Raw genomic sequence first — 14,937 nt, 5'->3', positions numbered from 1 at the left:
TGCACTGATACATACCTTTAAACTGGGATTTTTAAAAGTAAGGTGAAAGTAAGCGGTTTATTTCCTTGGTACTTTTGAGCTGAATATTAGGAAAGTATTGAGCAGAAATTGCCATATAAGGAAATTTCTGATCAATACTTCTCTGATATTGCACCCGAGAGTATCGAGAAAGTAATCTGAATACTTTTACCGTACTTTCTTCAGTTCCAGTGTAAAACTACGAATCAGTGCACGGTGTGTCATTTTACGGTAAATATTCCGGCCTAGGTCCGGCTAAGTCATTATTTTATGACTCACACAGACTTAGGCAAAACACTGAGGGTCAACTCGGATTCCGTTGGATTCAGCCAGAGCCCTGCACTGCAGAGTTTGGAACCTGCTACGGTAGAGATGCTTCAAGATTGACGATATTTGGATGGAATCAAAAACAATATGTTCAGTCCCAGTACTGGATAGTGGTAACAGCTCCAAGGCAGGAAGAGCTTCAGTGGTTCAGCTCACACTGAAAGCTACGCGGGTGTACATGGCTCTCATTTGGTTACGGGAGGGGAAAAGAGAGGGCGTCGGTGCCAAGCGCCCGCCCGCCCTTTCCTCAACGAGCCAACTCAATTTCCCACGCCGGAAATTTCTTTCCCCACGAACCGGTACAGCGTATTTTACTGTGAAACAGCAATGTCGATGCAATCTTCAACGATGGCGGGTCCTTCTCGACCTTCCAAGAACCCGAAGAAAAAACACGCCAAACCACTGAAATCCAAGAGGGTCAAGAGGGCAACTGAGCTGCAGAAAATCGAGGCCTTGGATAAGGAAGCGATGTCCTATGTGAGTCTTCTGGACGCGCCGATCCAAATAAATGTTCAATGGTGTAGATTCATGTCCTCAGATAGCTCCAGCAGACTTGAGTGCATTTGCTTCTCTGCCGATAACCGAACAAACCAAACGAGGTTCGTATATGAGATAGCTCTAAGTCGGGATGAAATTGACGTAACTTTCAGGCTTAAAGAAAGCATTTTTTGTCGATATGACTGAAATTCAGACGCAGAGTATACCGATATCGTTAAAGGGCAAGGACGTGCTAGCTGCCGCCCGGACAGGGAGTGGCAAGACTTTGGCATTCCTTGTACCAGTGCTAGAAATCCTCTTTCGTCGGAAATGGGGGCCAAGTGATGGACTCGGAGCACTGATTATTTCTCCAACCCGTGAACTCGTATGTATGTCCTCTGGGATTCTATAGACTCTGAGCTGATCTAGTACCCTTAATTAGGCGGTTCAGATCTTCGACGTGTTACGATCTATTGGAGGGTTTCATTCCTTCTCTGCGGGCTTGGTCATCGGGGGCAAGAATTTGAAGGATGAGAAAGACCGACTCTCGAGGATGAATATCTTGGTGGCCACGCCTGGACGGCTGCTGCAGCATATGGATCAGACACTCGGATTCAACGCAGATAATTTGCAGATACTCGGTGAGTACCATTGACATATCTATGACTCGTATCTTGAAAGTTTCGTAGTGCTCGACGAAGCCGACCGTATATTGGACATGGGATTCTCGCGTACGCTGACCGCCCTTCTATCCCACCTCCCTAAGTCTCGCCAAACACTCCTCTTCTCTGCGACGCAAACCCAATCTGTACAAGATTTAGCTCGTTTGAGTCTCAAAGATCCTGTACCCATCGGCGTCGGTGAAGCTGGCGACCCATCCGCCTCTGCCACCCCTCAGAGTCTTGAACAACACTACACCGTATGCCCTCTGGACAAGAAACTCGACGTTCTATGGAGTTTTATCAAAACACATCTGCAGTCCAAAATCGTCGTATTCATGTCCAGCTGCAAGCAAGTAAGATTCGTGTTCGAAACCTTCTGTAAACTCCACCCAGGTGTCCCTTTGCTCCACCTCCACGGGAAACAAAAGCAAACCACTCGTCTTTCAATGTACACTAAATTCACATCCACATCCCATGCCGTCTTATTCGCTACCGATATCGCTGCTCGTGGTTTAGACTTTCCCGCAGTCGATTGGGTCATTCAAGTCGATGCTCCAGAAGACGCCGACACTTACATCCATCGCGTAGGTCGTACTGCGAGATATGGGAGCGCTGGGAAAGCACTTATGTTTTTGCTTCCGAGTGAAGAACAGGGGATGTTGGGTCTTTTGGAGGCTAAGGGCATAACCATCAAGAACATCAAAGTTCGACCAAGTAAAACTCGCAGCATTGAAAACGAATTGCAGAATCTTGCGTTCAAGGATCCGGAGATCAAATACCTTGGACAAAGGGTCTGTTATATTTCCATTTCTCTCTCTTGAAGGCAGTCCTGAGGCTTGTTTAGGCGTTCGTCTCATACATGAGATCAATATACTTACAAAAGAACAAGTCAGTGTTCAAACTTGAAGGCTTACCCATCCAACGCTTCGCCGAGTCTCTGGGCCTGCCTGGAGCACCGAAGATAAAATTCCTCAGCAAGGAACTGGCAGCCCAGAAAAAGAACGCCTCGCGGACTGTTGCTGCTGCGCAGGCCGAAGTCCTCAAGGAAAAGGCCGACGACTCGGACGACGACCTGATGGAGTCCTCGGACGAGAGCGATGAGGGAACTACAAACGAGCAAGCGACCAAGCTGACAAAAGTATGTAGCCATCATTCTCAACGGGGTGGATTATATTAAGATTTTGCTCTAGACGAATGGCGTTCGCACGAAATACGACCGCATGTTCGAACGCAAGAATCAAAACATCTTATCGGAGCATTACAATAAGCTTATAGATCATGACGATGATGCGGATGATGCGGACGACTTCATTACCCTGAAGCGCGCCAACCATGACATCGATGATGACTCCGAAGAAAGTGATATTGACTTGTCTCAGCTGTCCAAACGTAAACAACGGATGGGCCGTATCAAACGCATCGTAGCTACAGCCCCTCTCCCCAAGAAACTGGTATTCGATGATCAAGGGAATCCCCATGATGTCTACGAGCTCGCTGACGCTGACAGGCTGTATGAGGAACGCGGGGGGTTGGAAGGAGTCAAGGAGGAGGGCAAGAAGTTTGCGGAAGGAGAACGGGGCAAGATGAGAGTGACAGATCAGGTTGACAAACAAGAAGCCAGGGACAAGAAACGGGAAAAGAAACGGAAAAGGAAAGAGAGAGAGCGTGGAGTAAGCCTAGTGCGCCCACTCCAAGTGATCCGACTGACACTGCTGGTAGACAAACGTGGATGTGGATGAGTCCGGGGCTGTCGTGGCGCCTCCATCCGACGACGATGGATATGTCTCCCCTGAATTCAACCTTCCAGACCTATCCTCGGAGGATGAAGAACACTGGCGAACTGCTCCGCCACCACCGAAGCGCAGTAAAATATCGAATACTAAATCAGAACGATACCCGTCACCTCTGGACGATCTCGAGGCGGACGAAGAACTGGCCTTGCAGTTGCTACGTAGGAAGTAAATATTTCAACATTATTAAGGCATTCGTCGTACTTTCCCTGCAATGATGGCTTTGGCAGTGCTATCCACCTCATCTGACCCACCCAAAGTCCTTCAAGCGTCGAAATGTATTATGGGATGACCCACTCTACTACGCCGCCGTTTCAGCATCCCGCCACTCACCGCCATAAACACCGTTCCAATTAGATCCTGGGCCGAGGTATGGGTAATAATACCTATGCACGAACTAGCCTACAGCACGGCGTTCCTCGGCTTCACGTCGTTGAATGGTCGTACGGTTGACTGATCATCGATCATGCCTCTGAGCGCATCATCCCCGCATGCGCATGCCCGACCAGGTTTGAACTGTACCTGATGCGCCCAATCCCTTGTCACTGCCATGATAGATCCTTAAAGCAGCGGCGGTATACTGTGTATAAGAGGAGGTTTGGGGGGGACAGGGTGAAGGCAGAGGTTATACTATCATGTATCTTTCACTGAGCGTTCTGTCCGTATCCCTCCTAGCAGCACAAACCGCTCTAGGAAAACTGTACACGGAGCCAAGTCAATTGAGAAGCACAACCTACGATTACGTTATTGTTGGAGGTATGTTGATGCTACCATTGCTTCTTTTCCCGCCGATGCTGACTTACATGGCACCGTTTAGCTGGAACCGCCGGCAGCGTGCTCGCGAACCGCCTCACAGAAGATCAAAAGATCAGGGTTCTCGTCGTCGAGGCTGGGAGAAGGTACTTGATCTCACGTTTACTTCCATGGCCCTCAAGAACTCATCCAGACCGGTCTAGCAATAACGGCAGTGATGTAGCGAACATTCGTATCCCCTTCAATGCACCATTAGCCTCGCCAGGTACTCCCTTTGACTGGAACTTCACCACCGTCAATCAGCCTAGCCTGAATAACCTACCTGAGCCCTATCCACGAGGGAAGGTCTTGGGTGGAAGTAGCTCCACCAGTACGTCGGTCGATCCAGACCCACTCTTACCATTTACGCAAATTGAACTATACGCTGTTTAGATTATTTGGTGTACACTCGCGGAGCATCTGATGATTATGACCGACTTGCTAAGATTGCCGGCGATGATGGCTGGACATGGGACAATCTACATCCGTACATTTTGAAGGTTAGCTACCTTTACACTCTGATCGTCAATGCCTTTCGGGTGTCTGACTTTAGCTATAGCACAGCAGCATTGTACCGCCAGCAGATGGTCAGTCACAACGCATGAGCGCGAATCAAGTATCTCACTCCGATATACAGGTCACAACACAACCGGGCAGTTCGATCCTGCTTGGCACGGGAATGGGCCACTGCGAACTTCGCTTGCTGGCTTCCCCGCAGTCATTGATCCACTTGTCATACAAACGACACAAGTCCTTTCGGACGAGTTCCCTTTTAACCTTGACGTCAACTCAGGGAATCCTCTTGGAATCGGTTAGATGCCTGACGATCATCAAAGAAGACCATAATCAACTTACGTCTATTGTTTCCAGGCTGGACTCAATCCACCATCGCCAATGGGACGCGCCAAAGTTCAGCGGTCGCGTACCTCGGCCCCGTACTTTTTAGATCGAACTTGGACGTCTTGATCAACACCCAAGTTACTCGCCTCATCCAAACCGGGCATGCTGGTGGAAAGCCCGATTTCCGTAGCATCGAGTTCGCTCAGAATGCGAAGTCCCGACGCTTCCGTGCTACCGCCCGCCGAGAGGTCATTTTGTCATCGGGCGCCGTTGGGACGCCTCAACTCCTGATGTTGAGCGGAATCGGTGATCGCAAGGCCCTATCGAAGGTGGGAATCAAGGCCATTGTGAACAACCCCGACGTCGGCGAACACCTTCAGGTCAGTCGTGCGTTGCCTTCACCCACAAGTTGGTCTGACGAGATAACAGGATCACCCATTCCTTCCCCTCCAATGGGAGGTTAACAGCAATGAGACATTCGACCAAATTTTCTATAATCCCGATCTAGCTGCTGCCGTTCTTGACCAATGGAATCGCAATCATACCGGTCCCCTTGCCACCAATCCCGTCACCAACCAACTAGGCTTCCTCCGCATCCCCAAGAACCATTCCATATGGGAACAATTCGAAGACCCGTCTTCCGGACCACATGCCCCACACTACGAGATTGCATTTGGCGTACGTAGGACGTTGCATTTCCATAGCGCCGTATATACTGACATAGATAACAGAATTCTTTTGTTACGACCTCGGCGCAGGATCTGCCTACTAGTGGAGGTTTCCTCTCAATCACGCCTATCGTTGTGTCGCCAACGTCGCGTAAGTCTTGGAGGTCCCCTTAAATCTGAATATACTCGAGTACTAACATATCAATAGGTGGCTACGTGAGGCTCAACACCAGTAACCCATTTGACCAGCCGTTGATTGATCCTGCTTTCCTGTCTACGGACTACGACGTGGCTGTCATGGTAGAGGCTGTGAAAGCGTCTCAAAGATATGTCGCTGCATCCCCATGGAAGGACTACATCATCCGCCCTTTCATCGACTCGGCCAATACTACCACTGTCGAGGGTATCGTGGAATACAGCCGACAACGCACGGCTACAACCCGCCACCCGACCGGTACTGCTCAGGTCGGCAAAGTTGTTAACGGTGACTTGACCATCAAGAACGTCAGCGGACTTCGCGTCGTCGATGCATCTATCTTCGTAAGTCCCAGACCCCTTCTGTCTAGACACAATCAATCTGAAGCGAACCTGCAGCCTTTCGTTCCAACTGGCCATACTCAGGCTCCTACTTACATTATCGCCGAACGAGCGGCAGACATCATCAAGGCTGCACACAGAAACTAATTCTTTATTATCGAATCAAGGACTTCGTATATTACATGATAACTTTCCGCTTGTGTCGTCTGTGTTTCTCCAGTTCTCTACAGTGCTGCTGCACAAACTCTTTCTAAGATTGATTCGTATGATATCGAATCTTTATAATACACGAAGTTAATACTATTTCAAACGACCTGTGTAGTTGTGACTAGTGACTAGTCCGTAATCCACCACTATACGACATTCATAAATTTCCAACAGAAACCATGATTCGATATATTTGAGATGGTTTCCCATTACGGCAACAGCTGTTGAGCCTCCGCCATACATATACCTGTCTTCAACCACGAAAGTGACCCTGTTGAGAAGTTTGCTAGCTTTCAAGAACGGTTCTAGGCTAGCAGCCATCCGGCCCCAACCATCTTCGCCCAAATCCACCAGTACCGTGTTGCAGATAAAGTGGATACTGAAAGATTCGAGACGCAAGGTCGGCCGAAAGCGGGCACATCCACCTACGCAAGTATCAAACACCTATTGAGTTGCTTCCTGACCTCCCCCTGACCCCAAAGGATTCATAGGTCATTGCATGGGCTATGAAGCTTGCAGCACCGTCGATCCCCATCAATCTTCGCCACCTTCGGTTTAGGATGTCCGTGGATGACGAGGTATTTCCAGCATCATCCGTGAAACGACCACACGGGTACGTTCGAAGAGTGATCGAAGGGTGAGGGACAATGCTCAAGCAAATTACTGAGCTCAGGAGACTCGGTCGCTTTGAACAGCAATGATCTAATATTTGTAAACTTTGCAACTGCAAGAGGGTCGCATTCCTTGGTTCTTCCGACACGAAACTCTACACGCCGGACATACGCAGCGAAATGAAGCGAATCCGCGAGAATAGAGGCTGCTGGTGTGCATTTTGTGCCGTCTGACGAATAGACGCGCTGGCTCAGGACAAATTTGTTGGAAATGAGGCGCTGTGAAGAGTAGATCCAGGATTTGCACACAAGGCTGCATGCCCACAGTGTCTGGAAATTTTCTATGTCCAAGTACAAGAAGATTTGTTTGACAATATCGAACGGAATCATTTGGCGCCGGATGCTACTATATTTCAAGTTGCCCCTAATGATTCTCCTGTCTCAGTAATCTCTTCGCAACACCACCACCGTGTTCATTCCCAGTCTCGCGTCTGCATCAACTGAACACTTGGAGCTCAAGATTCCTATCCATAATATACTGTCTCTGTGCTCTTTACCAGTCAAATGGCTGAGGTTTGTAGGTTGGGCAATTATCCACTCCAGCAGTGGCTACCTTTCTCGTGACACCGAAGGCAATCTCACTGCTGCTACTGTGTTCAACGATGAGGATACCCTCTATTACCACGCACCTGGTGAGCACAATCATGAATAAATATATGTTATCTATGAGATCCGTAATGGCCTACTTCTTGAAGCCAATGTTCGCGGACTCGTCAACCATAAGGAGGTCTCAATTTCGGTGGTGCGACATCCGCCTCCGTCTCCACAACTGCTTGCGACCACTGACATCCTAGACCGCGCAGATATTCCTCCGTCGGTCGAGAATCCACCGGACACGCGCGGATCCCCATCATCATGTTATACCCTCCAGTATCAAGGCCCCAGATGATACTCAATTCTTGAACTTCAATCGAGCACCAGCACCAGATCACAATGACGCAAAATTCCACGACTGGTCGCCAGCAGGCTTCCAGATCCCATGCTCCTTCATTATGTGTATGGCGCATCTGAGATATTTCTCGCAAGCAATGGCAAGATTTGAACAAACCAAATTGGCCTAAGCACCACAACCAAACACACGATCCGCCGCAAATACCACGTACTTTTGAAGATCGTGTCTCGGTTGGCCGGAAGCGCTATGAGGCAAACCCTCCCTCCGAATCTTCAGAAGCTGGCGACAGCGGCCGTGTAACGAATGACTGGGCTATAGAAAACATGTACGACATCACGTTGATTCGGTTGGCGCAGCATGAGCATGTTAGATGGGAGGAACGCAAACACGAGATCAGCGACTGGGCCAAGAAGTTTCCCCACCTCTATGTTTGTGCTATACCTTATACTCTCTCCTCTGCATCATTAGAATTGGACCCCCCATTTCCATAGTATTATTGCCCCCTCGTGTATGGCAAGGCCTAAACTGTAATAGATAGTACATCAGAAAGTAGACAGACAAGCATCCTCACGGTTAACCCCTCCACGATGGCACAAAACCTGTCCAATCGCACATCTAGTCCGCGACCCTACAACCCCTTACAAAACATCTTCCCTCTCGCAACCTGCGCCTTGCATAGCTGCAGCTCCGTCGGCATCGCCAGCACCGACGCCAGCAATATCCCCGACGAATCCGAGAACCCAATCGAGCCTATCTTGAACTCCCGCTCCTGCCGTGTGCGCTCGACGTCGTGCGCGGTCCTGGGATCGGGGGCTTCTTGGTTGACGCGGTAGAAGACGTTGACGCTATCAAACGCAACGGTAATGGCAGATTTAATGGAAGCATAGGAGTTTAAGTTCAGAAGATCTGAGGGAAGATGGATAAGGAACGAAGAGGATAACTCACTAAGCGAGGCCGCCACATATGCCTTCGAGACATACCAACCCGAACACCATCAGTACGCTGAGGCCTTCCGAATCGTCCGGGAAGAACCCTACAGCAGCTTCGGTAGCTAAAATGATTAGGATGACCCCTTGGACAACGGCAGGCAGAGGAAGGAGCCGCTGAGGAAGCGGCGGGAGGCCCATGGAGATGGATGACCGGGACAGGAAGACCGTGGATTGATATACTAGCTATTAAAGTAGTCGTACTCAGCACGTGGGACACGTTTGAAGGGGAAGGAGCAGGGAATGGAAAGACGTACCTGCCAGAGAGGGTAGTAATCGCGGATTGAGTGGATAACCTTACTCAACAGCCAGTACTTCTCCGGCGAAGGAACAGGGTAGAGAAGTGTCGGTGCTATCCCCTTTGCTAACAGTCAACGAAAAATCCAAGGCGCGGCGTATCTTCTATGTATCGCATACCTGATTGATCGTATACTCAAACTGAGAGCCCGTGGTAACGGCACTACTTAGACTGCAAGCGAGGACGTAGGAATGACAGTGGACGCACCAGGTATACGCAGACTGACCGGTCGCCGGATCATCAGCAAGTGCCAGCTGGAGTAGGCGTAAGATAGAGGGCGGACTCACATAATGGAAACATGTATCTCAAGAGCATGGGTTGCACGAGGCGCCATTTATCGCTCCCCGTGAGCGCCACGTCTCGCTTCACAGACGTCAAGATGCTCCCCTCTTCCTCCCCGACTTGATCCTCCGTCGCAGCCAGGGGTGTGTACGGCAGCGACGAGAAACTCGTGGTCAGATCGCGCTCCTCGTACGAAGAGGACGATGTATCAATGTACAGAAACTCCGATGTCGATGGGAGGAGGAAGAAGTATGTGAGGGGGATGATAAATGGCATGACCGACGACAGGCCGACGCCGATGCGCACGCCTAGTCCACGTATTTCCCACCAGAGAAACGCGCCAACGAGTCCGGCGGCCCCTGTCCCCGAGGCGAAGTATCTGAACTGTAGAGTAAGCAGAAAGTAGGATGCACCGATAGAGCTCCTCACCCTACGCTAAGCCCTGCAACAGACGGCGGCGCATAAGTTGTTGAAAGCTGCAAGAACGTGAGCTCCCCCAGCCCAGACGAGAACGACGCTATCCCAATGCCCAATAATCTCATGTATAGACTATCGAACGCAGCAACTACCAGCATGCCGAACGTACTCAAGCAACAGCATCCCAGCAAGCGTCGAGTATATCGTATCCGGCCCTTGAGAATGTATGGCCATCCTACTTTGGCGATGAGGGACGGGGCGATATTGCAGAAAGCAATGATTCCCTTCGGTGTCGATGGAGGGACCAGGTCAAGGGCAGCCGACAGTATAATCACATATAGAACTATATATTCTTCGTAAACCAATTCTCTCCCCACCCGCGACATAAGACTGACCGTTATTGATCAATCCGAATAAGAAGAATGAGGCCCCTAGTTTCCTGAGTAACCCCGTTTCTTGACCTGCATTCGAGTTCAAGATCAATATCTCGAGCTCCAGGCCAGCATCGCACATACCTTTCTCCTCGTCTAGCAATGAGAGTGACTCTCGCGAATGACGGCCTGCGTCGTCATGGTCCGACACTGAGGCGTACTGGGTGGTGGGCATCCACGTCTAGTGCGATTATTATGATGATTTGGTGAAGTCCGGGATATTATAGAGCTAACTTTATAGTGGTCAATCCAGAGAAACGCATGGAGTGCGAGTACGACCAGGAAGGGCTCGGTTGGTGGCACTGTAGTGCAAGGTGCTTTTGTTTGCCCCTGCTTGTATCGGGGACTATTAGGCGCGCAACTTAAAGTTGAACGTTGAACCTTCCTTCTGTCTTCTTGAACTCGATTCTAAACCCTCCTACAGTACTTCTACCACTGCCTCGACGTGAAGAGATCTGTCTGCCTAATGACGAACGCTAGTAGTATTACAGGATCTGGGGTTCCGAAGTTCGAGGTTCTTCGCGAAAAATACCGACGAAAAGCGCTTCTGAAGCCTATACCGAGTCTGTGTTTGCACTATATTTTGAAGAGGCACTGGCGAGCGGTCAGTAATGTTAAACGCTTCTGCGTGCAATCCTTCCGCAGCCGCTTCTCTTAGATTCAAGCATGCCAAAGTTTGGAGGTCGTCCTACCTACGCTGGCGTACACATCGTGCTAATGACTCTTTCTAGCCACGCGACCGTCAGTATACTAGTTACAAGCCTGGAAGTCATTTGGGTTCTTCATCCCGGTGTGTGTCATGCATCCTATACGATAGAGCATCGTTCGGAATAGTCGGAAATGGTGTGAATGGACAGGACGCACCACAGAGGACTCCATTGGCATCGATTACAATACGATCGGCCGACTTGGGAGGCGAGTCCCCTGATCCTGCTTTATGGATCTGGAATTCTTGGAGGGGCGGTACGCAGGCCTTCACATCAGGAAACACTAGGTTTCCCTTTTCAAAAATATCTCGTCAGTATCGAAATAATCCTGGCCATCGTTCTTCAACATACACTATTATCTTTGCCGCCGAAGTGCTTTGGGAAACCCCTTGTGTTTGAGTTAGTACAGTCCATTGAAGGCTGAGGCCTACAAGCAGTTACATGAAGTCCTTCTTGCCCAGCTTCGCCAAATTCTTGTATTTCTCAAGGGCTTCATCGATTTCCTTCGCGGAGTAATTTGTTCCTTCGAATGTTCCGTCTCCAAGTTTCTTGTGGAATACTACTCAGAATGAAGTCCACATCAAGGCCCAAGTGTACACTTACCAATTTGCATTTGCAGGCATTTGCATCAGCAACGTCCTCAGTATTCGTCCCCAGACTTGCTCCGTGAACTGACTGGACGGCCAAGCCAGCGAGGATAACAGCAGCAATGAACCAGGAAGATGTGAGGATCGACATTTGCAAGAGTTGACAAGCCTATGAGGGTACAACTAGAGAACTGTAGGGTTGGCTCTTGCCATCCTTTTCTTTTATGTGGTTGGGCCCGACCTAGCACTCCTCAATGCTACGGCGGGTGCGGAAGGAGCAATTAAGCAACACAGATAGCTTCTAGTTGAGTGGTTGTGTAGGTATGGAACACCAGTGCGCGCGATGGCTGAGTATCATTCAGGGCGGCGTGTCCCATCGGTAGACTCCTTCGTTCATGACTCCTTTGTCTATGTGCTATTCCATGCGGAGCTTTGGGCCAACTGTGCAGCAACTATGAAGCATGTAATTGCGGAAATGGTTCGGCACCGAATAAAGAAGTAAGGAAGTCGTTTCCTGGGCCATGTGGGTTAGTGTGGCTAGTGGCTGGCAGGTACAATGTCAACGAATATATTTCCATCACCTGGAATCATTTGCATTGGATCAATGCACTAGTACTGAGGGTACCTCGATGGAAGGACTTTCTCGATATATGGCCCGTCACATCTTCTGATTCCATATGAGAGAATTCCCCATACCTATTAAACGGCAACAGCTTTGGCGCTGTCTTCATCCCAAATTGAGGCGTCACTTCACTCTCAAGCTTGGGATGATTCAGGGTCTATAGGTGCGAGGGATAGCTATACAATGCGTCCAAGAATAACGTAGGCGTATATTCCAACTTGTGCATTATATGACAACCGTGCCGCTTGAGGATATTTACTCATCCATATTTTTCAAGAGGCTCACATTTACTGATGGGCTTTGGACTTGCATCAGCGCCCGTTTCGCGTAAGGTATCATTCACGCGATTGGCCTGTATATTATCTACATTCCTCGATCGCTAGCCTCCTCGAGTTCCAGGCATTCCTGGCCGAGCTCGTAGGGACATATGAATGTTCGCTGGTACAGAGAAGTTCAATTCATTAGGGGCGAGGCACTAGGGGTGCATAGGGACACCTTGAAGTACTAAGGCAATTTGAGGGTGATGGAAGAAACTGTGTCCAGCTACGAGAACAACGGTAACAACACTAGATATAATCAAAATACCTCAACCGCACTACAACCGCTGACTGAACGATGGTCAGATCAACGCGTGTATACCTCGTTGTCTTCGCCTTGCGGACTCCACATCAGCCCGCAGGAAACCATGTTCAGCTAGCCCCAAGACTGTGGCACGTAGACATTGTATAGTTACATATCAATCGCAACTCTTCCAGACTTGATGGCTGGGAATGCGTTCGTTCGTGTTTTTACATGTGAACAACCCGGAGTGAAATACAAGATAAATGGAGAGCAAGGTTGCGTGGATCGCGCGGGGACAGTAACATAGTGACCATTACAAAGCTTCGACTGGGCGACGAGATTGGGATGAGCTCCGCTTGGAAGTCGATGAGGATGATGACTTTGAGTGGTGTGGTTTTCCCGTTGGAACGCTGGGTAGTTCCTTCATGGATTCCACACGTAGAGGCTTCGCGTTCGCTAGATGTGATAGGGATGTTGTGGAGGCATTAGAATATGTCGATGCATTGGTAGCTGAGCGAACGAGACTTGCGCCCGACCTAGAAGACGCGTTGGTGGCAGACCTGGCTAAACTCGAGGCCGTGGTCGACGATTTTGCCAGCCCGGAAACGGGCGGTGAGGAACGATGACCAGCACTCGTAGCAGCCCTTGCTAAGGTAGAGGCCGTCGTCGCTGATCTCGCTGATGGCGCCGAGGAACGATGGCCTGCACTCGTAGCGGACCTTATTAATGGGTCCCTCCCCTTCTCCGACATTTGCGGAACGTCTTTGGGAAGGAGCCTCTGTTTCTCCGAATCTGAGGCAAAGCTTTCACGCTTACTCGTCGTGGTGGTGTGATGCACAACATCCAGCATCTTCGGGGCAGCAGCACGTCGAACAGCGTCGATGAACCGTGACTTCGGAGATGTGGGGCTGCGCCCATCGCGTATGGGGGAAGCAGAGGTAACTTGGTCGGGACTCAGAATATCTGCGAACGACTTGGGGGCGGGTCCAGGGGACTTAGTGTCCACGCTGAGCGGAGCCTTGTCTATAGGGAGGGGGTGGCTAGTTAGATACATGCTTCATCTGAGGTAACATACACCACGCACCCTTATCAAACATAGGTCTTGTGCTGGCTGGGGGCTGCGATATGGGGCGTAAAGTGCCATATCTTTGGTGGGGAGACCCTACGTAGGTCTGACCATTCCCGTCGCGGTACGTGTAGACACCAGTATCAGCGTCGTAAGCAGTTCGCTTGATACCTGCTGGTAATCGGTATGCATCCTGATTCAAATGGTTAGTCGTGTTCATCTAGAATTCATACGCTACTCACTTCGTCGTATTGAGTCCATCTGCCCATGGTGGTTTAGTAGCAAGTTGTGGTGCGGTGGTTAATGTTGGTCAGGGGTCGTACATTGAACTTTATAGTCATGCAGTGCACTGAAGTGGCCGCCGTTGCCGAGCTACCAGGTTCTTTGGCGCCCACTCCGAGTTATTGCCTATTGCCAAGGTGGAAAGTACTTGAGGCGGCCGACCTTGCAAGTGTGAAATTTAACGGCCAATGTTCGCCCCACATGAGAACGGTCCAAGGGATCACATCACGGCTTTCTCCTTGGAACATTGTCGTTGCACCGTTGTAATCAATGGATTATATCCAACATACGGAGTACCTGGTAATGGAGAGTATAGTACTTATGGCTGTAGTCTAGATCATGATACACCTCTCGAAGTGGACTCAAAAGAGACTCATAGTGAGCGGAAATGACCCTGGCATGCTTGTTGCTTACGGTCGTGTGCCGCATGAAATACGATGGGGATAGAGATCGGACGGTGGCAAAAATAGCATAGGCCAGAGCGTGATCGATACGACGTTACCTTCGCGCGGAGTCGTGGACGGCCTACAAATAACTGATACGCAGAGTTGAAATCAACGATTGGTTGGGGGGCATGGTGATGAAGCATGAGGGAATGCTGCGCGGTGTCTATGAGGTTGCAACGATGATCCCCTACAATGCAATGTGTCCACTGCCATTGACTCATTTGAGACTACGAGCTGTTCATGATAATTTGATGAACTGGAATATTTAAGGGGACCGAAGGCAGTGAACATAGTGTGGCGTATTGCAACTTGGCGGATGCGGTCGTGAGGGTTCGTGGCCTTGAGCTTGAGCCCCATCATCCTGTCGCTGG

At 49.9% G+C, this 14,937-nt stretch overlaps 5 protein-coding genes across 5 annotated transcripts; 2 read left to right on the top strand and 3 right to left on the bottom strand.

The window, feature by feature from the left end:
- Positions 1 to 672: 672 nt before the first annotated feature.
- DBP4 (ATP-dependent RNA helicase dbp4) lies at positions 673 to 3,446 on the top strand (the record flags this gene model as incomplete). Its single annotated transcript, XM_036769943.1, has 8 exons — positions 673 to 822; positions 884 to 944; positions 996 to 1,207; positions 1,265 to 1,463; positions 1,512 to 2,275; positions 2,329 to 2,622; positions 2,675 to 3,154; positions 3,204 to 3,446. 8 exons carry the CDS (start codon positions 673 to 675, stop codon positions 3,444 to 3,446), a joined length of 2,403 nt encoding a protein of 800 aa, XP_036635788.1.
- A 463-nt stretch (positions 3,447 to 3,909) lies between these two features.
- Positions 3,910 to 6,258, top strand: PC9H_000280 (uncharacterized protein; the record flags this gene model as incomplete). Its single annotated transcript, XM_036769942.1, has 11 exons — positions 3,910 to 4,030; positions 4,092 to 4,173; positions 4,231 to 4,397; positions 4,460 to 4,566; positions 4,626 to 4,653; positions 4,704 to 4,877; positions 4,937 to 5,286; positions 5,336 to 5,584; positions 5,638 to 5,725; positions 5,783 to 6,114; positions 6,169 to 6,258. 11 exons carry the CDS (start codon positions 3,910 to 3,912, stop codon positions 6,256 to 6,258), a joined length of 1,788 nt encoding a protein of 595 aa, XP_036635787.1.
- A 2,251-nt stretch (positions 6,259 to 8,509) lies between these two features.
- Positions 8,510 to 10,470, bottom strand: BTN1 (battenin CLN3 protein; the record flags this gene model as incomplete). Its single annotated transcript, XM_036769941.1, has 9 exons — positions 8,510 to 8,726; positions 8,827 to 9,053; positions 9,125 to 9,226; positions 9,285 to 9,305; positions 9,373 to 9,386; positions 9,453 to 9,826; positions 9,877 to 10,207; positions 10,260 to 10,325; positions 10,380 to 10,470. 9 exons carry the CDS (start codon positions 10,468 to 10,470, stop codon positions 8,510 to 8,512), a joined length of 1,443 nt encoding a protein of 480 aa, XP_036635786.1.
- A 575-nt stretch (positions 10,471 to 11,045) lies between these two features.
- PC9H_000278 (uncharacterized protein) lies at positions 11,046 to 11,740 on the bottom strand (the record flags this gene model as incomplete). The annotated part of the gene is made up of 5 exons (XM_036769940.1): positions 11,046 to 11,101; positions 11,160 to 11,295; positions 11,354 to 11,390; positions 11,444 to 11,550; positions 11,606 to 11,740. 5 exons carry the CDS (start codon positions 11,738 to 11,740, stop codon positions 11,046 to 11,048), a joined length of 471 nt encoding a protein of 156 aa, XP_036635785.1.
- Positions 11,741 to 13,085: 1,345 nt separating this feature from the next.
- On the bottom strand, positions 13,086 to 14,107 carry PC9H_000277 (uncharacterized protein; the record flags this gene model as incomplete). Its single annotated transcript, XM_036769939.1, has 3 exons — positions 13,086 to 13,795; positions 13,857 to 14,031; positions 14,081 to 14,107. 3 exons carry the CDS (start codon positions 14,105 to 14,107, stop codon positions 13,086 to 13,088), a joined length of 912 nt encoding a protein of 303 aa, XP_036635784.1.
- Between the last annotated feature and the right edge of the window lie 830 nt (positions 14,108 to 14,937).

This window comes from Pleurotus ostreatus (assembly GCF_014466165.1).
Source record: "Pleurotus ostreatus strain PC9 chromosome Unknown scaffold_1, whole genome shotgun sequence".
NCBI lineage: Eukaryota > Fungi > Basidiomycota > Agaricomycetes > Agaricales > Pleurotaceae > Pleurotus > Pleurotus ostreatus.
The sequence above is the reverse complement of the archived record's forward strand: the minus strand, read 5'-3'. Positions and strand labels throughout refer to the sequence as shown.